This window comes from Pseudomyrmex gracilis, unplaced genomic scaffold, assembly GCF_002006095.1.
Source record: "Pseudomyrmex gracilis isolate BER0280 unplaced genomic scaffold, ASM200609v1 scaffold_201, whole genome shotgun sequence".
Lineage (NCBI taxonomy): Eukaryota > Metazoa > Arthropoda > Insecta > Hymenoptera > Formicidae > Pseudomyrmex > Pseudomyrmex gracilis.
Window position 1 is genome coordinate 102,092 of NW_018020785.1, and position 24,826 is coordinate 126,917.

Genomic DNA, 24,826 nt, shown 5'->3' on the forward strand with positions numbered 1-24,826 from the left:
TCTCGACGCGCGCGATTCCGAAATTTACGCCTCTTTCCCACTCTCTCAACATAAATACTAATAGCGAGAGAGCATCTCCGGTACACTGCATAATGATGCATCGCTAACGAGGTGTAAGCCGACACCTCTCGCGCGATGATTCTAAATCGGATCTGGAGCCCTCCGGATCATTACTGCGGAATCTCGTATGATCAATAACGAAGTATAATTATTATACCGCACCATTAACGCCGTAGCAACGCAACCGCGGCTTGTGTTACTCGGCGCAAACACGCTTCGTCCGACGTTACGCTGGCGCAGCATGCGGATTTGCGCGAACGTGCAGTCGCATAATCCCCCATCGCTTATACGAATTATCGATTGCGCTAACGCGATAAAATGATGAGAAATTTTATTTCCCGTGAAAATTCCGTCCGTGTATAAAACTATATGTTCGCGAGTGGATAAAAAGAATTCCGCGAAAAGATGACGTATCCGTATTTTTTTTCGAAACGTAAGTTTTGCGTCGAGTAGTAGTATAAGCGCTCTGGTTCTCTCGAACGCGGAGGCAGCTGTATTAACATACCAGTCTCTCCCGGATTATGAACGCTGCGTGTTACACGGCCGCTGCATAAATGAAGCTAGACGCAATTGTCAAGCCGGATTATTAAAGCGGGAACTGCATCGCCCGTGTAATATAACTCGGTTGGACGCCGAATATCCGCGCGGCTTTAAACACTCTCCTCCACCTTCCCAACACTTCTTCTCGACTAACGTCGACGTACATCCGGCGACGTACGATTCCGTTGGGCGAAAACTTGTCAAAGAACACGGAGAGAGTTATATTATACGTGCTATATTCGCGCGCGCAATTGTGTCAATCAGTCTGGACGGGAAGTATAACTGTGGACAACGAACACGGACATCTAAAATGGACGGATGCAGAAAATTTCAAAGCTGCGAGATGCAAATGCAATAGAAAATAAAAACTTGTTCCGAAAAGCTGTGTTATCATGTAATGTGTTGCGCAAATAATGTAAACCTCGATTAAAAAAAAAAAAATGAGAATGTTCTCTAACACTCAAAATACTCTGAAAAAAAAAAAAAACAAAAAAACAAAAAACAAACAAACCTCTCTGAGAGAAAACTAAATATATTTTATATCAACAAAGTAATTGTGTATTCTGTTATTTTAATTAGTCCAAAAAGTGTAATCTCTTTTGCAAATTCGTAATTTTAATTAAAAATTTTTGTATTTATTATTTAAATAGAGTTTACTGAAATATTTCAAAATTTACTGGATTTATTTATGTGCTTTTTTCATTGTCAGACATTCGTTTCTGCTCACGTCGCTTTCACGTCAGGATCATCGATTGCGCGAATCTCAAAGTCGACGCTGCTGCTGCATGCGTGCGTGCATATACGCGTGTATACGTATGCGCAATTTCGGGGACACGACGCGATGGACGAACATGGACCGACATGTGACTGAAGATAGACGAGGTGCGGGGTTAGCAAGTCCTCGAAATTAGGTCGCGCACCGACCTCATCCTCTCCGCAATACGCGTGTCGCAACTGCGAGAGTATTCAGTAGGAATTCGCCACATTTGGCAGAGCGATGCATCTCGCTTCTCTTTATGTTCTCTCTCTCTCTCTCTCTCTCTCTCTCTCTCTCTCTCTTTCTCTCTCTCTCTCTCCTTCTCTTGCAGCATCTCACCTCTCTCTCTCTCTCTCTGCTGTTTCACCTCTACACTTCCTGCTACGTGGGTTATTCTCTCTTTCTCCATTTCTGTGTCTCTCCCTCGCGCTGTAGTGGCAGTAGCGGACAGTAAAGGGCGACAAAAGGCAATCGGGGCCAATGGGGTAGTGGCGCGTTGTTGGGGTAGTGGACTCGCCAGCCATTTGATTGACGTCGAAGGAGTGCCGTGCTGCATTGATTGCGCTCATTGTTCCTGGCGGGCGTGCATCCTTGCACCTGCCGCGATCCCATTTTCACGCTGCGTTCAATCTTCCCCGATCGTCCCAACATTACCGCCGACATCGGACAGCCAGGCACTCCCGCGACCAACGCTTTGCCTCGGGAACAAAAAAGACAGAGAAAACCCGCGGATTTTTCTCATGCGAGCGAGCGAATTTCGTGCGAGCGTAAAACGTGCCTTGCATTTTTTTTTCTAGTTCATCTACTGTCCAGGATCAAGCGGAATTCTGAATTTCCTGCGCACGGTAAAAATGCGCGTTATTCACAATTTAGTAAATTTCCAATCTCGCTTTAGAAAAGCTTTTATCCAAATAAGATGTGAACATAAACTTTGCAATAAAAAAAAAGCACATCAGAGAATATATAAAAAGTATAAATAAAATAAAAGTAAGTAATAAAATAAAAATATTCCAATGTTAAATTCTATTCAATGATTTATTTAAAGATGTTTCGCGTATTTATGTTTGAATGTGTGAGAAATTGTGCTTGTGAGAATCGCTACTTAAAAACCGACATTTGTATTTTGCTTTTTTTTTGCGCGCGATATTTAATCGCAACCTTGGCGAACTTGGTTTGCGCAACTATCTCAGATCGAGATCTCGTGATCTCCAAATTGCGGCGAAGTTAAGAAAAATCGTCTTGATGAATACCTCGGTAACCGCGATGTGGAAATAAAAAAACACGAGTAAAGAACGTCGAGAAATGAATTTTGGCGGATGAAGAAGAGGAAAAATGGGAAACGAGTCCGTGTGGGCGTGGAACCGAGAAGGAAAAAGCGCGTTTTTGTTCCGAAAACTCGGCTGTGCGCGCACGGGCTTTCAGAACGCTTTAAAATGGCGAAGAGAGAGAGAGGTTACGCTGCGAAGCACTTGCGAAGACTGCATGCAAGCCGGAAGACAAGAAGAGGAGGAGAAAGAGGTGAGGACGAGGAAAAAGCAAGCTCGCCTTAACGGCAAGGGAGGCGGGTTTGCTGGCGCTTACTTGCTGTGTGAGAAAGGTTGAAAGTTTCTCTCATATTTCCAACAATCATTCCGCCCATCCTTCTCCTCGTTGCTCGTCCTCTATTCGGGAAATTGAAAGGACCAACGCCTTGGCGAAGTCGACACTATTCCAGGAGAAGCTGTCCTCTCTCTCTCTCTCTCTCTCTCTCTCTCTCTCTCTCTCTCTTTCTTTATCTCTTACACACTCACTCGCGATGGAGTAGCGCGAAGGATGGGTGGTGCGAGCACCCTTCCGGACTCTTTCCGGCAGAAGTGCAACTGACGGAAAAACCTCTGCAACGATACTGTCTTGCTGTTGATGGCGTGTTATAAATTCATGTTTCGTTCGCAGGTATCGAGAAGGTATGAAAAAGGCCACTATACAAGCTATTCTCGAAAGCAATCTGTGAGCGCTCGAAGGAACGTTGACAGAACGTTTTACAAAATACAAGAAACAGGAGAAAACCAACAATGTTGTGCAGTGCAAAAAATAATAAATAAATAAACAAACTGGAAAAATGTAAAAATAGAAGAAATCTACGAGACTAAATCTATTCCATTGCAAAAAGGGACGTGTTGAAAAATATGAGCAAAAGTTCGTAGATGGACATAGGATATACTGTACAGGGAACGGAAAAGAGAAAAAATGTGCTTTGTAGACACCAAAGAAATATGACATAGAGAGAAATGGGAGCATGTCTATGTATAGGATGTAGATATACAATGGTACGCATACATAAGGAGTAGAAGCTCATATAAGCATACGTGTCTCTCACGTTTTTCCCTGCTGAGATGCGTAGAGAATCTTTCAAGATTTTTCTTTGAAATAAAGAGATCAGCTACAGATTTTAAAACAGAAATAAAAACGATCTTTCTAAGATGGCAAATCTAAAAAATATCGCTTGCATGAAGCTCGATCTAACTCGCTTATCCGAGTGATCTCGAACTTTTTGCGGGCGACGAATTTGCGCAAAAGTTGCGAACTCCGGTCGCTTGTTTCAAGTTCCGTATCACACGAGAGTAAGAGAGGTCTTTCTCTCTCTCTCTCTCTCTCTCTCTCTCTCTCTCTCTCTCTTGTAGGAAGCCATGAGATTAGTCGTTCGACAGTTTTTGAAATGGCCCGAGGAAGCGTTCCCTCGGGACTGCCATCCGTGGCCATGGAAAAACTTTCCCAACTTGTTGCCCGCCGTGGAAAACTTTCCGCACGAGCTGGAAAATTGCCCGCGTGTCCCCGCACGGCCATAGTTTTTCAGGAGCGATCTCCGTCTCGTTTCGAGACGTCTAAACAACTTTCTCAACTTGTTGCCGTCTTCGATTCCGACTTGCGTGTGCGCGGGGACAAGTGTCGCATTGGCTCGTAAAACGACTCGTTGGTAGCACTCGCTATTCTTTTTTTTTCTTCCTTCCTTCGGCACAAACTATCGTTGATCTTATTGACCACTTGACTTACCGCAAACATCGATTCTTACAGTCTATTACCCGTATCTATGTCCTAAAGAGAAATATCTCTGATAGCTTGCAAAATGTTAAAATAATTTTACTTTAATATAACAATTATAAATAATAATAATAAATCAATATTGCACGTAGTTTTTTTTGTCACATTTAAGCAAGAGATAATATTTAAAAACATATCATAGGCTGCTCTTGGAAGCCCTGATGAAGTGAAAAATGTTCACGAAACGTCGGTATAAAAACGACACTAACGCGGTTCAAACCCAAAAAACAACAATTTTTGAATGTTAATATTTAAAAACTGTTACAGCGTTGTATCTAGAAATATCATACATTGATATAGAAAAATGATGCAAAATTATGAGACTTTGACAAGTCTCTACAAGAATCTGCAGAATTAAATTCTAACGGAGTCATCCTCGAAACGAAGGAAGTGAGAACTACTACAAAAACACGTGAAGAGAAAGTAGAGATACGTTCCCACTAGCCGGATCAAATAATTGCCGTCTTGATAGGCAGAGCAAACATTCGAAGCTCTTTCAACAGCGAATGAAGGAAAGGAGCGAGCGGAAGAAGGATAAGGAAAACATGAAGGTTCGTGAGGAACCGCCGCCGTCGCGAGACTGTGGACTCTTATCAAGTCCCTGACACCGCACGTTGCCCTCCACCATTTCTCCGAGATTTCGCTCTTCGAGAAGGCAAAGTCTGCAAATTCAATCTTACCGGCGACCTTTACCCTCCTACACAGTTTGTTCCGCCTATTGATTCTCCGCGGTAGCACGAACTCCTTTTACTCCGAACGTACCGATTTCGCATGTTTCATGCGGCGAGAGACGGAAAGGCAAAGTCCAAGTGGATGATAGAAATCCCGCTTGTGTGTGATTTCGGATTTTGGAAACCCATGGCTGATCCAGGATCATGAGAGGATTCTTAACAAAACAAAAAGCAACTGCGAGAAGAGATTTCTCATCTAATGGCTTCGTATCAAAGTGTCTTTCGAATATTTTAAAATTTATTGCGTTTTTTTACGTTAGTACGTAGTTGAGTTTGAGAGTGACATTAGTTTGAGACCAACCAAACCGCAAACGTCGATTGATTCTAATATACAAACATATAATTGCTTTTAGGGTACATATATATGTAAAATAGGTAAACCGATTTCACATGCGTCACATATATATATATATGTTTCGTATATTTTCATGTTGAAAGATATATAATTACCTAAGTAATAATTTATATGTAGAGTATTATATATCAAAATCAAACACATGAAGCAAGTGAAATCTATATTAACTCGTTAGTTGTTTTTGTGATAATTATGGTGTGATAATATGTATAATATAACAAAAAGTAATAATTTATCATAATTGTACAAATTAAAACGGAAGGTATATATATATATATATATATATATAAGTATTCAATAGGGAAAAAACAAAAAGAGAACAACCTAAAGAAATCATTAAATGCTCTTTTGTGTTTGTAAAAACGAGATGCGAGTGGCGTTACACACTCCGAAGTTTAAACGAGCATGTGCGAGCAAAGTTATGTTCCACGCGCGGAGATTTGAACTCGCGATATCCACCAATTCATACAATCCGTCAAAAGATCAAGCGTGGGTGAGTAAATACGCAACGCTAAAAGCCCGTGCAACTCGGCGCGAAGTGCAAATGCCACCGCGTCATAGACGCATATAAACGGTAATCCGTGCGCAATGTGATTAATAATAATTTGCCGGTCGGCATAAGCGGAACCGATTAGCCGGCTTAGCCAAGCGTTATGGTAATAGGGAGCTATTACCCACCAACTGCACCCTATCTCTCTCTCTCTCTCTCNNCTCTCTCTCTCTCTCTCTCTCTCTCTCTCTCTCTCTCTCTCTCTCTCTCTCTCTCTCTCTCTCTCTCTCTCTCTCTCCTCTTTTGCTCCCTGTTTCGTTCTCTCTCTCTCATTCCCGTCCGTAATCCCAGGTTTCCGTTATGTCTCCCTACCATAAATGCTGCTCACATCTATCCGTCTGTCTCCGTCACTTTAACGCTCGCTCTCGTGACGGCCAGTCACTTTGAGCATCGACCACCGATTCAATCTTGCTGGCGTTTGCTCACCCGGTGCGGCCACCTCCTTCGACTCTTCGATTTTCCACATCGATAGATAAATCTCTTCGAGGACGCGTCATAAAGACGATATGTTGACGCGAATCGATCCGCGCGCCAACTAAAGCGCACAGTAAGATTTGCAGAACTCGAAAAACCTTTAACCATAAACGTAAGAAATCAATACAAAGCAGTAAAGTGAATATGCGTGAAAAAGTATATCTCATTGAAAAATATTTTACTTTGTATTATCGTAAAATAAAACAAATGTGAAATTAAATTGAGCTCTATGCAATGTGAATCATTAGGAAACAATTTCTTCGATGCAATTCTGTTTTTCTGTTTTTTTTTTTTTAATTTTGGATTAACTATGCCGAACGCGCAGACAGTGTAATTAATTTTCCGCCAATTAAAACGATTAAAGCAACAATCTTCAAAAATCAACACGACACTGCGACAAAGCGACGCGGAATTCCGTCTCTTTTCGAGAGTTCTAGCGCAATACTCGCGCTGAATTGATAATTAGGTAACGCGCGTGCGCGCGCGGAAGACAATTCAGGAAACCAGTCGGCGTACGTAACGGCGAACGTAATTGCCGGACATCGCGGCGGAGAATTTCGATTTTCTCTTTCTTTCTCGCACATATTCTCTTTTCTCGTTGAGGATTTGCATACTTTGCGTTTTGTATGCCATGCGCATGCGACTCACGCGCGACGACATTACGAAATCCGGCCGGAACACAATACTCGCGCGCGCGTTTTTTCCTCGAACGTTGTTATAAACGAGTTACGAGGCGAGTGCCCTCTACGAACGTTATTATGAGAGTTTCGTCTTTTCTCTCCTAGAATTCTCTCTGCACCTCTCTCCTTCATACGATGGTTTGGTGCTCTTTTGGCTCAGTGGACCTATAAAGCTAGTCCATACGCCATTCTGTGTCTTTTTGATAACAGGTTTAAAACCGTGGATTGGGTTCTCCTGATGCCAAGCCACGGAGTTGTATATTTGTTTAATTGTTATTGACAATAATAAAGAAAGTGGTGTAAAACACCGACCGAATTGTCCAAAAATATTCACAGCGTAACTACGCACATCCAACCGATACGGCTGATGTAATCCAACTTCACCCTAACTATTGTTGATAAGAGGTCGCAGGAGTCTACTCCTTCATACAAATAAGGACTATTACACACAAAATGACATAGTTGCATATGCGCAACATAAAACTATATGGACCAATGAGCGTCTAGCATAAAGTCGCCATATCGATTTACATAAAACTATGCTAGATGGCCATTGGTCCTACGCCATGCACTCTATAGCCCCTTGCACAACGCGAAGGAATAGTGATAGCAATAAGCAATAGACACAGAATTCCAACTCGTCGGAAATTTTATCGCTATTGCTTATTCTGTTTTCTGATCTGCATTGATACATGTGTATTTTTGTATGATTAGATTCCGTTGTTCCTACCGTTATTTGTAAATATAAACTCTTTAAAACTGGTGTTATTTCTATCGCTATCGCTATTCCGTCCATTGTGCAAGGGGCTTATGTCATTTTGTGTGCCATAGCCCCATAGACGTAGGAATATATAGACTGCGCGTTTGGCTGAGAAAAAATGTCTTTACGGTTGACAGAGACAACATGCTTTGAACAGTAACTCTCTCTCTCTCTCTGTCCATCAACGTCTGTGGTGGGATCAGGACCTACTATTTCATTCACACCGCCTAACCTGCCATTACCCCTTAATCTCTTTCATTCCTCTTCATCCCCACTATTTTTCCATCCCCACTTTTTCACTACTATTCTATCAATCAGCGAAGACTTCTTTTTCCCCCACTACTTTGCTAGACAAAGATGAGGTTACTGATCAACACCAGCTGTCTCTCTCAACGTTGAAGACATTTTCTTAACATGGTAAAGGTAGGGAACGCGCGGTATACATTCTATACATTCTACGTTAATGGATAGCCTTAAGGTTGTATTCAGGATAAGATAAAAGATATGCCAGATTATTCGAAATTTGCCAGTCAGTAGATAATATTAAAAAAAAGAAATTGTGCAAAATTTCAGCTCCTTTGTGAGCCTTGTTAAAAAGTTAGTACGATTTTAATTTAACACGAGTTCTTATGAGATTTCACGATATTCTGATATAAATTACAAAATAACTGTAGATGTAGATATAATTTCGAAACTTCTTGCAGTTGTTAAAAACAATTTCCACTCGAAAAAATAGTTTCAAGAATATCACATAAAATATAAATTTATATTTGCTAAAATATAAATTTATATTTTATAAATTTATATTTATAAATATAAATTAATATTTTGCTAAAATTAATAAAAATATATATTTAATATACATTAAACAATTATATTTGTAATTTTATACATCAATTGTCACGTTTTAATAACTTTTTATGATTAATACATTTCCAGTTTTTTATTTATCTTACGTTGCACGTAGGGTATAATTCTACTCAAAAATATCAAAAGTGAACATCAAAATGGCGCAAAATATATGTAAAAACTTTTCCGTAGTTATTAAAAGTATAATAAATAGTTTTTGTAACTTATTTTAGTACAAATAATACTTTTCCAGTAAACAATTATTATCTAAATATTAAAATAGGTTCGGTTTACGCTATGTGTTTCTTAAACTTTTGACTGAGATCTTACCCTGAATACAATCTTAAGCGCCCGAGATACCTACGCAATGCCGGAATGCCATTTTCTTTATTCGACCGCCTCTGCAATTTCTCCGACGTCATCTCGTAAATCAGCGCAATTAGCTACTTGTTTTCCAGACACAAATTATGAAAATTATATTAAAGAGACACTTTGTGTAGAGTTGATTTTCATCAATCTCTTGAGAATAATAACGTGTGTATGTACATAAATAAACAATTGATTACTTTAAAATCAAATGCAGAAATCCACACAACAGAAAAATAGACAGAAGTACAAACTGTCTCTATAAATATGAACATATTGTATGAATTAAAAATAAACCGAGAGATTTTGAAATAAGTTACAAAATTGATTTTAAAAATTAATTAGGGGGGTATACGGGGTCTCTCATATATGAGATGCAAAATTAGCACCCTATATGATTTTTAGGATCGAAATTTCAATCAAAAAAAAAAAAAAAAAACTCACGTGTAAGATTTACACGTGAACACGTATACATATGTGTATACATACATATGCACGAATATTACCGCAAAAACATTCAGCGAATGTCTCTTATTGACCGTATTTACATATACTTATTGCTTAAAAACGTCAGAGCCTTAAAGATTCTATCAATTGTTACAAAATTGAGTTGCCGTTCATTAAATTCGCTCTCGTTTTTACACTGTAAACAATTATATTGTCCAAATTGCAGCTTAATGACAGTTGAGAGAGTTAAGTCGATTCAGACTGTGAGAGTTTAAGCGTAACTACACCGAGACTAAGCAAGCTATATTCCCAGACGAGGGAGGAGACCAAAATTTATCGCGGATCCCACGGCTCGCAAATTTCGCCATAACATTGACACCGAGAGAGGATGCCGCTTGCGGACGGGGGAGTTATTAACCGATGCTGCACAAGCGCCCGCTAACGATACAAGAGCCAGCAAGTAGTTGCTGACTCGTGCTTTCACGCCTTCGATCAAAGCGTTTACGGCAATGAGGAGTGTGGAGGAGAAGGGTGGTCTCTCCTCGTGCGCGCACACACTCCGAAGAGAATAACTTGCCCGATGTATTAGTCGCCGCGACGCGACGTGCGGCAAGCATCGCTCGATCGGCGACGACGACGACGACGACGTCGAGCACGCTAAGCACGTTGATTAATCCACTTTGGAACTTGTCAAACTGTTTTCCTCCCTGTACGACTGCTTGTCAACGTGATATCATTGCTTCCGGCCGTTCTAACGCCGTTGTTTAAAACATACTCGTGACGTGTGTCATGTTATATCCTTCATATCTTTCGTATATTCAATTTATCTCCTAGTGCGGTTTACCAAAGAGTAATAAGGTCGTATGTATCTATTACATAACTCTTGCTGTGTAATTTTTTTTTCTTTTTCCAGATAAAGTTGGTTGACAAGCTTTTTTCGTGTATACTTTTATAACGTCCGCGTAAATTATTTGTGATACGATAAAAAAAATCTACATATTTTCTCACATCTAGATATTATTTAGAAAATAAACCTCGCGATTTTATGATTTCTCTATAAAAGAATGTTTCTTTTGTGCAGGTGCAGCTGCTGTAGTAACGTCCGCGGGCGGGCACGGCTTCGACGCGCACTTACGCGGTCCCAGTTTTATGCAGGAGCCGCCGTCGAGGATCGAGTTCTCGAATTCAAGCGGCGCCTGGTTGGACTGCACGGCTTCCGGAAGTCCGCCGCCCAATATCGACTGGTCCACTGCGGACGGGCATCCGGTGAACGATGTGTCCGGCGTACGGAGAGTGCTCAGAAATGGTACTCTGGTGCTGTTGCCGTTTCCGGCCGCGGCCTATCGGCAGGATGTTCATAGCGCCGCGTACAGATGCGTGGCGAGCAACTCGGTCGGTCGAGTGCTCAGCCGCGACGTGCAAGTCAGAGCAGGTGTGTGTTTGCGTGTCAATTAATCTTGTACAATTAATTCAGATTCATCAAAGATATTGTCGAGTTGCAAATTGTCCCGATACGCGAAATAACGTAACTAACCCACGACTAGGATAAATTAATTATTTATAATTATTCGAAATTAATAATTACAAGTTTTATAACGTCGCTTTGATATAATTGCAACAAAATGGAGACTAGGTAGGTTAATAATATATTTCATGAAGCAAAATTGTTACCGCAATTCCATTTTAATTCGTATTTGTCGCGCAAGTCTCATAATCGTCAAACGTCAAGCGAAGCGCTTTATCGTCTTGTCGCGGAGTCGTTTGCGAGATAACGTTATTTACGCGCGACGGACGCCGTTATTGGCGCGCTCGTGGATGCGCCGACCGCCCGCGCAATTACATTCGTTATTTACCGAGGTATCCTTTAATTAAGGAACGACAAACATACGTAATCGGAAGGGCCGTCATATTAAAGTTTCGCCCGACAGTGGACGCGCGCAACGGACCATTGGAAAAGTCTATTAAGCGGATTACGTGAATGCCGTGGATATTTGGCGCGAGTCAACAGTAATTGCGCGACGAGCGCGGGAGGGCTTGTCTCCCGCGTGCGATAAAACGCGAAATAGTGAACAAGCCGGTTACACACGGACCATAATCAGACCGCGAATGTTCGAATGCAATCAGCAGTCGCGAAATATTACAATATAGATCTGTAGAAATAGATTTGTCTCGTATTTGTATGTTCATTTAAGAAATAACTGTGCGACGACACAAAGTTTCAATGAAATATTGAAATATATATTGTATTGTTAAAAAACAGCGAAATAATTTTCCGACCAGTTTTTCTTGTTTTTTACAATCTAGGATATCAATCGTAGATTGATATCTTTGTTTTTTGTGTAAAATTGGAAAATATTCCAAAAAAATACAAACTTCTAAAACTATTCAGAGATACTTTTACATTTCTTGTAAAATATGTTGTTAGAGCACCGAACGCGCGATGGTTATTGCAAGTCTTAACGAATGGGCTATTATCGCGTAATGGTTTTTTTAGCCGATCAAAACTGATATTTCCCATAGTCATATTGTTGTTTTTTTTTCTTTTTTTTCTTTTTTTTTTTTTTTGTTCAACGCAGCTGCGTTTTAGTACTTCACTTTCTAGCAAGAAATACCCATCTCTAAACTCTAAATGATAGCTTTCACGCGCCAATGCAATCGAATTGTTCGTGCGGAAAGAAAATGTCGGTTACGAGAGTACGAAACCTCGCGACCAATGTGAAACAAGCACTAGAGAGCTCAAACGAGACTACGCCGACCGATGCAGATGAGGTGCGCGCAGATTCTCTCCCGGTCGTGCAGTGTAATTACCTCTTTAAAAAAAAGCGCAATCTGAATGCAAATCCATGGCAGCTGCGAGGTCGAGCCAGCGCGCTTTCAGGATTTTCAGCCCCTACTAACCCCCTCGCGGCCATAAAGTTCTGGCCTGGACGTGTGACCGTTAATTAAAACTTTACTTCCTGCTTTTGGTTTAACGAAAGAAATTTCTGTACCGCGCCGTGCTCGATGAAGCGGACGTGCTTCTCGTGGCCAATTTCAGGCTAAAGTCGCGAACACGTTTGTGAGAACACGTTTTGAGCACAAAAGAGTTGAAAAAGTTCGTAATATAATCTCTCAAAAATATGTGTGCAAGGTGATATGTGTAATACCATCGAGGAGAAAAAGTCACGTGTGCACGTGTAAGTGTTTTACTTATTTTTATTTATCTAAATATATATATATATATTTCATTTTACACAGAAATTTTTTTTCAAAAAATTCTCTCGAGTGTTGTTATCAAACGGGGGGTTTTTCTTTTTTTCGATCGCGTCGCAAAACGCACAGCGAAACGGAACGACGACATGCGAGCGGAAACACGCCGAAGAAGCGGGAAATCAGGAAGCGGAAAAGAAGAAAAACGCTAGACAAAGTCCTCACGATGTGATCCTGAATGTTTCTCCAACATGGTGGTGCTACGCCAAGAAATTCAGAACCCGGTCTCTGCGTCGCGGCGTCGCCGACGTTAACCCGTGTCAGACAGCGCCGTCGGTGGTGAAGCTGGCCGTCGCTCTTGGAATTTCCACGTAAATAAAATCTCCGGAAGAGCGCGGTGCCTCTCGAGCGCGAAAGGGTGACGACGGACGCGAAAAGGAAAGAAGGAAATGATAGGAGAAAAAGAGAGGGAGAAGAGGAGAAGGGAATGGGAGAGAAGCAGACAAGCTGAGGACGACGCCGAGGCGTTCGTTATACGCTCACGTCGCCTCACGCCTCGGCGCATCCCCGACGCCGGTCGACGTCGAGATTCATCCCCCCGATGGTTGCGGCGTAACGACGTGTGCAATGCCTTGTGTGTATATACATAGTGTCGTACATCGTATATACACGAGGCAACGCGCTTTCACGCTGGTAGCAAGACGGCGAGCGTTGTAATTGAAAACGAGACTGTCGGAGTAACTGCGATTGCTTTTTCATTACGGTGGCAATTAGAGACACAGGCACATAGAAAACCCCGTTCGCTGTCTGCCTTCTCGACTATCGCGTTAGTTCAATGTGATGGCGACGTGTGATTTTTGTTTTTTTTTTTGCAACACCTAACTTCTTTTTAATAAAAAAAGACATGTGAGATATAATAATTAGCTCTCTGTGTAGTGCGCGCGCGTGTGTAAAAAGTAAAATTATAATTGAAACACACGAGACTCAGCTATAAACATCTTTGTTATATTAATTAATAGTAATTATCATAAGCTTCATGTAACTATATTTTTATAAGATATTAATGTTTTTTTTTATTCTTATTTACAACAATATTGAACGAACATTTATAAGAGAAAGAGAATGAAAGAAGAAGTCGGTGTTTTACGATTTGTGCACGTTTACTGAAACACGTGGCTTATGCGATATTTTATTGCTGTTTCGCAGTGGTGGCTCAGGCGTATAAAGTCGATGTGGAGGTGACGGGGGGTGCATCAAGGGGATGCACTGCAATATTACGATGCATCATACCCAGCTACGTCAAAGATTTGGTGCGGGTCGTATCCTGGCTACACGAGCCTTCATCCTACATATATCCTTCGCTACAAGGAGGTAAATGCTCTTTTGTTGCGAGAATCTACTTACACATTACACAAGTATTACAGGTACTTAATTCATAGTATAATACAAGACACACACAAAATTTGACGTGCATCGCGGTGTATATAAAAAGCTTTAAATCACAAAGAACATTAACCAGAACCGTTCAAATACGAATGTTTCACGTCTATATGTAGATTTTTCTCGCGACGTAAATCATTTCACATGAAAAAAAAAAAAACTATATATTTGTAAGAGAATAAATCTTTGCGGTTGCGCAAAAAGAGATGTACGTACATATGTAAAGATTAATCCGCACTGCGAGGATAAAACGGCGAAAAGCATGTACTGCAATTATCTTTCATGTTGCGAACACACGACAACATATTTCTACAACAGAGGCTTTCGATGAGAATTCTCTCTCTGTTTTGCGGATCTTTTAATATAATTAAATTTCACGGAACAACTCTGTTTCAGAATTAATTTCTTGTGTTACTTATAATTTTAATATTATTTCTCTGCATCTCTGTTTGACATTTCTCTTTCTTTCTTTTGTAATTATTATATATCAATATTCTTGATTAATATTATTAAATATATTTGTGTACCTCATGTGTTTCAGGGTAATTTTTAATTCTTTCACTACTGCAGACACATATATGTGTTTGATATTTATTATCGGTACTTATCATGTATTTTTTATATTAATAACGCAAATATATATATATTTGCGTAATATATATATATATATATATATATATATATATATATATATATATATATATATAATTCAGTATTTCGACACAACTTGTATACTTTCTACAAAACTTTTTATACTTTGCGCAATATAAGCGAAATATAAAAGCAAAAGTTGCGCCGTCTGTCACGCGCGTCCCGCATTAGACTTGTGCCGCAGCGAAAGGGTTAATTTCACACAAATATATCTAAATGCTTGAAACTTATGAAAAAAAAAAAAAAAAAATGAATTTATAGACGTCAAGTCTATAGAGATGTTGATACGAAGTTGGGATACACATAAGTATATTCCGGACAAAATTTCACAGATTGTGATAACGATAGCAATGGAAAAGAAAACAAATTATACGACGGGGCGATTTTCGAGAGATGCACGCAGCGTGCTATGTGTGTGCTCACACTCGGGTTCTGCTGCGTCCATTGCTTACGAGAACTAAAATTTAATATCCGTCGCGGACGCCCGGTTGAAATTTAATATCCACAATAATGCGGCGTCTCCTTCCCGTAGTTCGCGGGACGGGGAGGATTGTCGGGGACGCCGACCTCGCTGAGAGCATCGGTTCATTAGTAGCTCGCGCAGAAATTAATCAGATTTGCTGTAAACGTCGGGGGAACCCGTTTCGCAGTAGAAAATTGCGCGCACAAAACCGTGACAGAGAAAGCGTTTTTATACATACATGTTAATTAAACATACTACGTTTTTGCGTTCGGTGATTTGATTAGCGGTCGTAATTGGTAGTCACCAAATTAGAACGCTAGTTTATATAATAATAAAAAAGACCGTGCTATAAATCTGTGTGCCCATTGTGTGATTTAAACTTGATTTATTTGTTAAAACATACAAAAATACTCTGATATTACAATTTAGAATTGCTTTCGGGTTTTTTATTGAAATTTAAATATTGCTCGTTAGTGTAACACAAAAACCTATAGTTGTTTTTTTACACAGCTTTATTTTATAGAAGGAGATAAAATCCTAGGTTTTTTGTAAAAAAAAAAAAAAAAAAAAAAAAAACTGAACTCCGTAAATTAAACGTAATTAATTATGCTATGCTGATAATGTAGATGAAGGTGTTTTAGAAATGCAGTCTTCTTGAGTGTAAAATTTCTTCGAGTCCTAGATGAGGTGATAGATCTGCCTACAAATGTCGAGTTGGAATACACTGATATATCGAATATTATATACAAAACACAAATTACTCACAGGTAAAGATCTACGGTCGCACATCGAACAAGACGGGAAGACAACCGGTTTATATACACATGGATCCCCACTCACTTAGAAAAGTCATACGATAAAGGCGTTACGTTCGAGTCATTGAAGATGACTCAAGTAAAGAGTTGAAACGTTTGTTGTACGAGTTACTAATGTAATAGTTCTTTTTGATAATTATATATATATTTTTTTCTAACACCTATTTCTGCTCGTTTATGATCTTACTTGGATTCATTACTTATTTTTATATTACGAGCGAGAATAATTTCTTTTTGATATTTCCGTAAATTATATTTACAGTAAAAATGAGATTTTATACGTTAAAACTTATATCTGTTGTTTTATAAGTACGTTATATACAATCATGTTAACGTGTCAGACAGTTTTTCTCACGTCGTATCTGCCATCGCGATTGTTGTCGGCATCAGTTATAGAGCATAATTCGCTGCATGTATGTACATACATAGGGCTCGATTCATGTGCACGCAACGTGCATACACGTATATATATACGTGATACGATATACATATATATATATATATATATATGTACGTGTCCCATCTATGGTGAATGAGAACCAGCTATAGGCTCTGTCGAACGTAATATCTAAACTACATAGACCATTCGGTTCACCTGACTTGGCGGACAATCTATTCGGAAGGACTGCCTTATCGCAGTAACCGCTCTTAGGTGCTGTAAAGTCTCGCGGACAAACTCACTCGGCTCATGTATGTACTGCAGCCACTGTACATCACGGCGCGAAACTACACTATAATAGAGTTATGTACAAAAATATTTCTATGCGCGAACGTAAAACCATTTTGTTGCTTTGGTTAAAAAAAAAGATATGAATGTTTACGTTACGTAACTAACTTTTGTGTTTTGCTTGTTTTACCATTAATGAAAAAATATTTTGTGTAAACATGATATCGGTTTCTCTGTCAAATTAAAGTTAAAGCTTTTTCCTCGCATTAAAAGCTTCAATTTTTCATATTCAAGTAAAAATATTCCGAAATTCTTTGAATTATCAAAATTCAATATCTCCAAAGTATAATATTATAAAAAATATTATATTAATACAAATTGCAAACTAAACATTGTGTTAAGTATATTTGCTACACTTAAAACAATATTAAATTGTTTTTTTCAATTTTCTCTAACAATCTATTTCTTTCTTCGGTCAAATTTTATGTTTTATAAATAGTCGATTATTAAAATATCTCAGCTGCAATGTAACTTCCTGACAAAAACAAAAATTCAAAAATTTTGCGAAAATATAAATTTAAATTTCCGTTTTTAAACAATTGTATTGCATATCAAAAGAATATATAACTTTTATATTTATCAAATATACAATATTCATGCTTATATATCGCACCTGTATGGGCACGACGTAAGTCGCATACGAAATAATGGTGTCTCGAAGAAGCACGTAGCGCGCGATCTAATCGCGGATTTGTACCCGGAAAAGACTCAAATGTCTCGAGCGGGTTTCGCAACTATTTAGTATAATTGTGGTCGTTAAACGTAGTAGTCGGGCTTATCTAAAGGAAACCAGGAGCTTAATGCCGAGCGGGAAGAGATGGTATAACCCTACGTCACGTAGATCGGACAAGGGTGGGACCGCGGAATTAGCGTAATTATTGTGCAGGCGGGAACACAGCCACTCCCCGAAAATATCGTAATCCGAAAGGGCGCGGCGGTATTGCGCTCTCGTTAAAGATAACCGACATCCGGTTTATTGGAAGAAACATTGATCCCAATTATTGTCTTCGTCCATACAATATGAATAACATCGCGGGATTAAGAGAGAAGTTGTGTATTATTCATGCAATCTGAACAGAACTTTTTATTCGAACCGTCTCGTGAGTTCTACGATCGATTGCGCCACGGAACGAGTATATCTCAATAACAAATATAACGAAAATAAATAAAAAAGATTAACATAAATTGTAAATCAATATAAAATAGAAGAGTTAAACATAAATTTTACATCAATATAAAATAAACAAATTAACAATAATTATAAATAAATCCGATTGTAATGCACAAAAATCTTATTTCTGTAAAATATATCCGCGAGTACTTTCCTGTTTGCTTCTTTGTGGTTTGCAAACATTTACTAGAAAACTGTTTTTCAAAATTTCAGATTACATAAATATAAATATAAGATATAAATATAATAAATATTAAATAAATATAATAAATATACAAGATTAAATAAATATAAGTTTTGAAAAAGAGAAGAGACAGAAGAGAAATAAAGAAACGTACACTTTACTATCACATAGATTTTCTAGAGGACATCTGTAACACACTGACTATTACGTACAACTTTCTATACGATATACGTTTGGTATTTCACGACAGTTCTCGATCGCTACATTTTCTAGACGGCAAGTTCCACCTGCTTCCCACGGGAGAGCTTCTAGTGCACAGTCTTGAGTTCAGCGACCAGCTGAACGGCTACAGATGCCGCACGATGCACCGTCTCACGAGACAAGTGGTCGTTAGTTCTATGGCCAACATTAGGATAGCAGGTGAGTCGTGGTAACGCCACTAAGTTTTTGAACAAAACTACTATTTCCGTGCACCGCGCCGGAAAACGCTGATTGTGACAACGCCCGAGTTTTTTTTCCACATTTTGTTTTACAGATCATAGAGGCGTAATGCCTCCCGTTATACTTGAAAATTCCGGCGTCGTTCACGTCGCTCAGGATGAATCGACGTCGTTAGTCTGCGTGGCGCAGGCTTGTCCCTCGCCTGAATACCGGTAAGCGTTTGTATGCGCGATAATCCACTATATGCATGCACCTCAAGAGAGAACATTGCTGTTGCTTGAGCATTATTATTGTGCTCAAAATTTGTCTCTAAATTTCGGCTGTAATTTTTACATAAGTCTTTATTCAGCGCGCATTTAAATTATCAAATATTTTGTGTAAAATAAAATTGCCAACAAAGAAAAAATATCGAGAAAATATTAAAAAGTTTTTTTTTCTATCACTTTCTAATTTTTATTTATATGCTGAACTCTTTTATCATGTCAAAAATTAAGAGAAATATTATTCTTCTGGTTTTTAAATATTACAAAGAAAACTTGATTTAACGTTTATCAATGATGTGCGTACTATGCGTGCGTAAGGGCAGGTCAGTGAGCGTAACGTTCCGGAAGCTTGCGCGTAGGGATAGGTCAGTCACACGCCGCGAGCAGCGTGCACACGATCAGCTGATTGCTCTACACTCTCGACCGATTAAATACGAGCAGCTTTAATTTTGTCAATACAATCATCTTCAATACACTCGCTGATATTATTTAGATTTTCTGTAATATATATCGCAACATTTAAAACAAGTATATTAGAAAATGTTAGTATTTCTCTTTGAGTAAAATGTGCTGTGAATTAATTGCTTTTTAGACCGAAAATAAATCGAAATTCTAAAATATTACTTTGGATTATTTTAATTAGACTATTGTAAAAACAGCTTTCATCAAATATACATACAGAGAAGAGAATTGGAATCACTTTAAATAATAGAAAAAAACATCAAATAACTAAAATGAAAAAAACATAATTAAATTTACGATATTATTTACTGCAAATTGTATATATAAAACGTATATTACATATTTTACCACTTATCTCTCTTTCATTTATTTTATTATTACATCCAGAATACTACGATTATAACTTTGCATTCAAGTATGATGCATTGTGACTAGACAGATAATTTTGTGATAGAGATCTTTTTACAATATATATAACGCGAAACTAAAATTTTAATTGCGAATAAGTCGATTCTGTTACAAAATGATTCGTACTTATGTGTGTGTGTGTGTATGTGTGTGTGTGTACACAACACAAAATGATTTTCGAAATGATTCTGTATATTTATAATAAAAAAAAACTGTCACTGCAATTTTCAAAGATATCAACTTTCTAACATTCTAAACTAATTCAAAAATGAAAACATTTTAACATTTTTGAACAGAGATTTATTTTTTTTTACACGAAATAAAACATTTCTTTAAACAAAAGAACCGTTCAAATTCTCGGAAACTTCAAACTCTCGTTCGATCGATTAAATATTTGGAACTTTGCATCTTGTTTGTTCGCTTAATAGACTGAACAAGATTTGCAACAATATAACCCATTTGTTCATGCAAATAACAAAAGAATTATACTCTCATCAGTTAGTGTTGCATCACAACCGCTGCATCCAAGCTCGAACGATCTTCGATATAGATTCTACTCACGCAGAGTATTTATTCACGCGAACACGAATCGATTGGAAAATTATAACTAATTACTATCGCGCTCACTAATTAACACGATAGGCCCGATCGTTGATCGCTTCATTGATCACTTCCGACACGTATCTATAAGCGCCGAATCTCGAAACGCTAATTACCGTCATCCCGTCTCTACATAACGACGAATCAAAGTGGGATACGACTCGATATATTTGATTCCAAATAGTGGAATACTCTCGATACTCCCGTATTTTTTAACACTGTTGATTGTTTTGTTATCTTATTGATTTATTATGCGAAAAATCTGTTTTTAATTTTTGCACTGCTGTCACACTTACAAAAGTCATTAAGTATTTGGCACTGCTAACGTTCAAATTATGCAAAGTAACACGTCATCTTGTGAGAAGCTCCATAAATGTTCATCGTTTTAGCGACTCGCAGAGTTTCGTATAACGTAAATGTAACAAGAGAAAAACAGTACTTTGCTCGCTTTTCTATTATAGAGTAATCTCGCAGAAAGTGAAGAGAGAGAGAGAGAGAGAGATCGCTGTTACTCGCGCGTTGGGAACAGATTTATTCGCGACTATTGCTGTGTGTGTGTGTGTGTTTTTGTGTGTGTGCGCGCCTCGAGCAAAGTGAGAAAGAAAAGACACGCGCCGCTCTCTAGCCGTTCACTTGTCTCTCGAACATTTCGTACGGGATGACATAAAGACGAACGCGAGTGTCTTTGTGCGCCGGAAATCGACATTCGAGGGACGAGCAAACGCGCGCGAGCCTATCGTTTTGTACGCGAGATGCTCTTTTGAGGCATTTCGCGGCTTCTTCATCGGACAAAGAAGAGAGAATACAAGCACGGAGGATCTCAATCCTTTCCGGGGATTAAAGAATCCTCCCTCTTTTCGTTTGTTCCTGCAAAATTACGATCAAGTCCCAAGAGGACGGAAGAGAAAGAGAACGGATGACATTCGACGAGAAATGGAGTAGGAAACAAGCGAAGACGAACTCCGATCTCAAGAGGAAAACGAGAAAGAGGTGGAAAAGAGAAAGCATGATGTTGATCGGAAAATGTAGGAGCACTCGATCGTAGAAAGCCTCGTGAGAGGGTAGTACAATCGGAAGCTCTCCATGTCGCTTGGTTCAAGGAAGAGAAAAAGAGAGAAATAGAGAGAAGAACACAGAAGAGATTCGCTTTTGCCAGTTCGCGCGACTCGGCGTTTTCTGTCGAACTGAGTTTTCCCGCCTTTCCACCACGCCGCTACAATCGAACGTACTTTATCTTTTGTCACTTTGCATAGAACGAAAAATTTGACAAACGATCTTTTCGCCCGTCTACGTATTCTTGTACGATGCCCGCGATAAGTCGCTACATACCCGCGCGCATTTGATATGTTATCGCTCTTGGATCTTCGGGAAAAATTATTTGCATTATTTGTGGCACGGAACAAAACACACAGTTTGAGAAGATTTTACAATTCGTGTAGGAAGTGATTTGTGAAAGACAAAGACAAAGCAAAAAGTGAGAGATAAAAAATTTATGCTATTAAACTCCGCAAATAGAATTTTAATTAAAAAAAAAAAAGAAGAAGAAGCGCATACCTCCGGAAAAAAATATCCCAGAAAAAAGAAAAACTAAAAAGATATGTTAAAGCAATCTGCATTTTTAAATGCGGAATGAAAAAGACACTTTCTTTTCTGTCTTTTTCTGCTCTTCCGAGACCGTTCCGGATATAGCCCGGCAAATACTCGGAGGAATGAAAATTTATTGGCAATACCGCGCGCAACACAAACGGGCAGAGTCGCCGGGCGCTGCGTAGCTATCTCTCTCTCTCTCTCTCTCTTTCTCTCTCTCTCTTTCTCTCTTTTTCTCTTCTATGAAAAATACATTCGCGTAATATGTTTCAAGTCGGCTGCCTCTGCGACGCGCGGTCGATTGTCTCGTGGGACATGGAACGCGTGTATCGCGCCGCTGCGGCGATTCCGCTCGTGAAATACTACCGCGTTATTAAGACTCGGCACGTACCGGGGGCTCCGCCCCGAGAGGAATGCATTATGCGAATTTATATGCGCGCGTATATACAGGCGCGTCGTAAATTTGTCGCGAGATATATGCAACGCCGATATATCCGGGCGCGTCGATATATCGCGCGGAATAACAGCCGGCTGCGCCTCACAATATGCGATAGGCGACCCACCGATCGAAAACATCGGACAAATCGCACGGATAAGATTCCTTTGGTCTGTTTCTCACACACACACTCTCTCTCTCTCTCTTTCGAAAAACTCTCCCACGGAATTTATTGAATTTCCTTGGACACCGCGCAACTTTTAAGTACTTTTACGACACGCCGTAGTGCGCTTCCCAACTTTTTCGTCTTTTAACGACTCGGGCGATTCAAGTCTCATCGGCGAACTTCTCGACTGAATCTTTCACGCGACATTCAGAACGTTCAGATAGTGATTTCATTTAGTCGAACGTTACAGAGTCTTAACAAGATACTAAAAATAGCTTTAGATTTTTATTTTAAGTCTCTTTTTGTGGAATTAATTCCGGCTTTGCATAATTCATATTGATCGCAACAATTTTTCATAAGATACACCTACGGTATTGTTGAATTTTTCCATCTCAAGTTAGACGAGAAAAATTCACCAACCGATCAAAGATGAGTGTGGGAGAGGCAAGAGAAACCTTCTTACGTCTTCGAACGATCCAAAGTCCGAACGCGTGCCACGATCGGGAACTGTCACTTCAGAAAGAGACAGCAAGAAGATCCCGAAGATAAACGCTATTGGATGTCGAGTCGACATCGTTTTCTAGGTCGACGTATCCAAAAAGTCAGCGAAATTAAACCGCTTCTCTCTCTTTCTCTCTCTTATGGCTTCTCCACTGTCTCTTTGTTGTATTCAATCTCTGTCTTTTGATAAAAAATATTCTTTATATCATCAACAAAGCAGAGCGCAGAATCAGAAGAACAAAGTAAGAGAGAAGAAGAAAGAGAAAGTTATTTAGAGAGTGTATCAATTGCATTGTGTCTCATTGTGTGAACAATTGAAATCTGATCGCGTTGCAATTGCGCTTCGTCGAAAATGCAGCAAGCTTGGCAAACAGAGCGATAGAACAAAAGCGTTGTAATAGAAATTATGTAGAAAAATAACAATATATATAATAACAATAAATCGATTTTTAACTGTTTGTTTTTAATTGTTTCCGGCACAATACTTGTATTATAATGATGTATAATTGCGATATATATATTTTTTCTCTTTTATTATTTCTTTCGTAACTGACATGTTTTGTAATTATTGTTTTCTCGTAGATTTATAAATTCTTGAACAGCCTCTAAGCGTTACGTTGATAAATGTTATTACGTTAAAAGCATTTTCCATTTGCAGGTGGTACGCGCAAACAGGTGCAGAACCGATGCTCGTACTATCCGGACCCAGAACCAGACTGCTCGGTTCTGTACTAGCCATTGAGGCAGTAACGTTGGAGGATAGTGGCGTGTATCGTTGTTCTGTTTCGAATTCTGGTGGCGAAACAAGCGCTGAAATCAGGTAAAAGCTGGATACGCATTTAGCGGATCAACAATGAACGTACAACATATATAAATTGGCCGAACAGATCAATGCGATTGATCAATTCCGCGTTATTTATTCGTTATTCGTTCGCTCAGCATACATTCAGCTTCAGTACAAATCAATAATTAAAACCAATTGCTTTAAATTTAATTTTTATGATTATTGTTATCGACACAAACATATATTTCAAAAAACATAGACATTCAAAAAATATAATTCTTTTTTGTTTTCAAATTGTTTTGTTTTTCAACTATATCGCGTGTTTTATTTAAAAAAAAAAAACGTCATGTTACATCATATTGTCAACGTGTCGTTTGATGCTGTCTGAGTTAAACGTGCGTGACGCAACATCGATATTTTTATTGTAACGTCAGGTTAATCGTGACAGCGCCTCTTCACGTGGAAGTAACGCCACCTTTACTCAGCGTTCACTTAGGAGGTAACGCCGAGTTCAGATGCGAAGTCGGCACGCATCCGCAGGCCGGACCTCACTTTATCACGTGGTACAAAGACGGCCGACAACTTCCAGGAACAGGAAGGCAATCGGAATTGTTGAAGCTCAACGGGATCGGAAGGGAGGATCGTGGCATGTATCAGTGCATTGTAAGAAGATCAGAAGGCGATACGGCTCAGGCATCGGCGGAACTTCAACTAGGTGGTACGTATATAATACAAAATATAAGATTTTAGAATAACTTATAAAAAATTTATAGGTACACAAATATTCAGCACAAATTTTTAAGTTTTATATATTTAAACAATATAAGGGCTGCGAATGTTTATGGAAGTTCCAAAGTCAAATTTTACTAACTTTATATTAGGATTTTTTCC

At 39.0% G+C, this 24,826-nt stretch overlaps 1 protein-coding gene across 4 annotated transcripts in view; it reads left to right on the plus strand.

Moving 5' to 3' along the window:
• The window catches only part of LOC109858374 (Down syndrome cell adhesion molecule-like protein Dscam2), a 90,186-nt gene that overhangs the window by 43,289 nt on the left and 22,071 nt on the right, over window positions 1–24,826 (plus strand). For all 4 annotated transcript variants that reach the window (XR_002250612.1, XM_020435534.1, XM_020435531.1 and 1 more), the window contains exons 2-7: window positions 10,729–11,079; window positions 14,043–14,207; window positions 18,561–18,707; window positions 18,823–18,940; window positions 23,810–23,971; window positions 24,370–24,653. Coding sequence is in view for 3 of the 4 variants with exons in the window: in XM_020435534.1 (XP_020291123.1) it covers window positions 10,729–11,079; window positions 14,043–14,207; window positions 18,561–18,707; window positions 18,823–18,940; window positions 23,810–23,971; window positions 24,370–24,653 (1,227 nt within the window). In the remaining variant the exon portion in view is untranslated. The remainder of the gene's footprint in view (window positions 1–10,728; window positions 11,080–14,042; window positions 14,208–18,560; window positions 18,708–18,822; window positions 18,941–23,809; window positions 23,972–24,369; window positions 24,654–24,826) is intronic.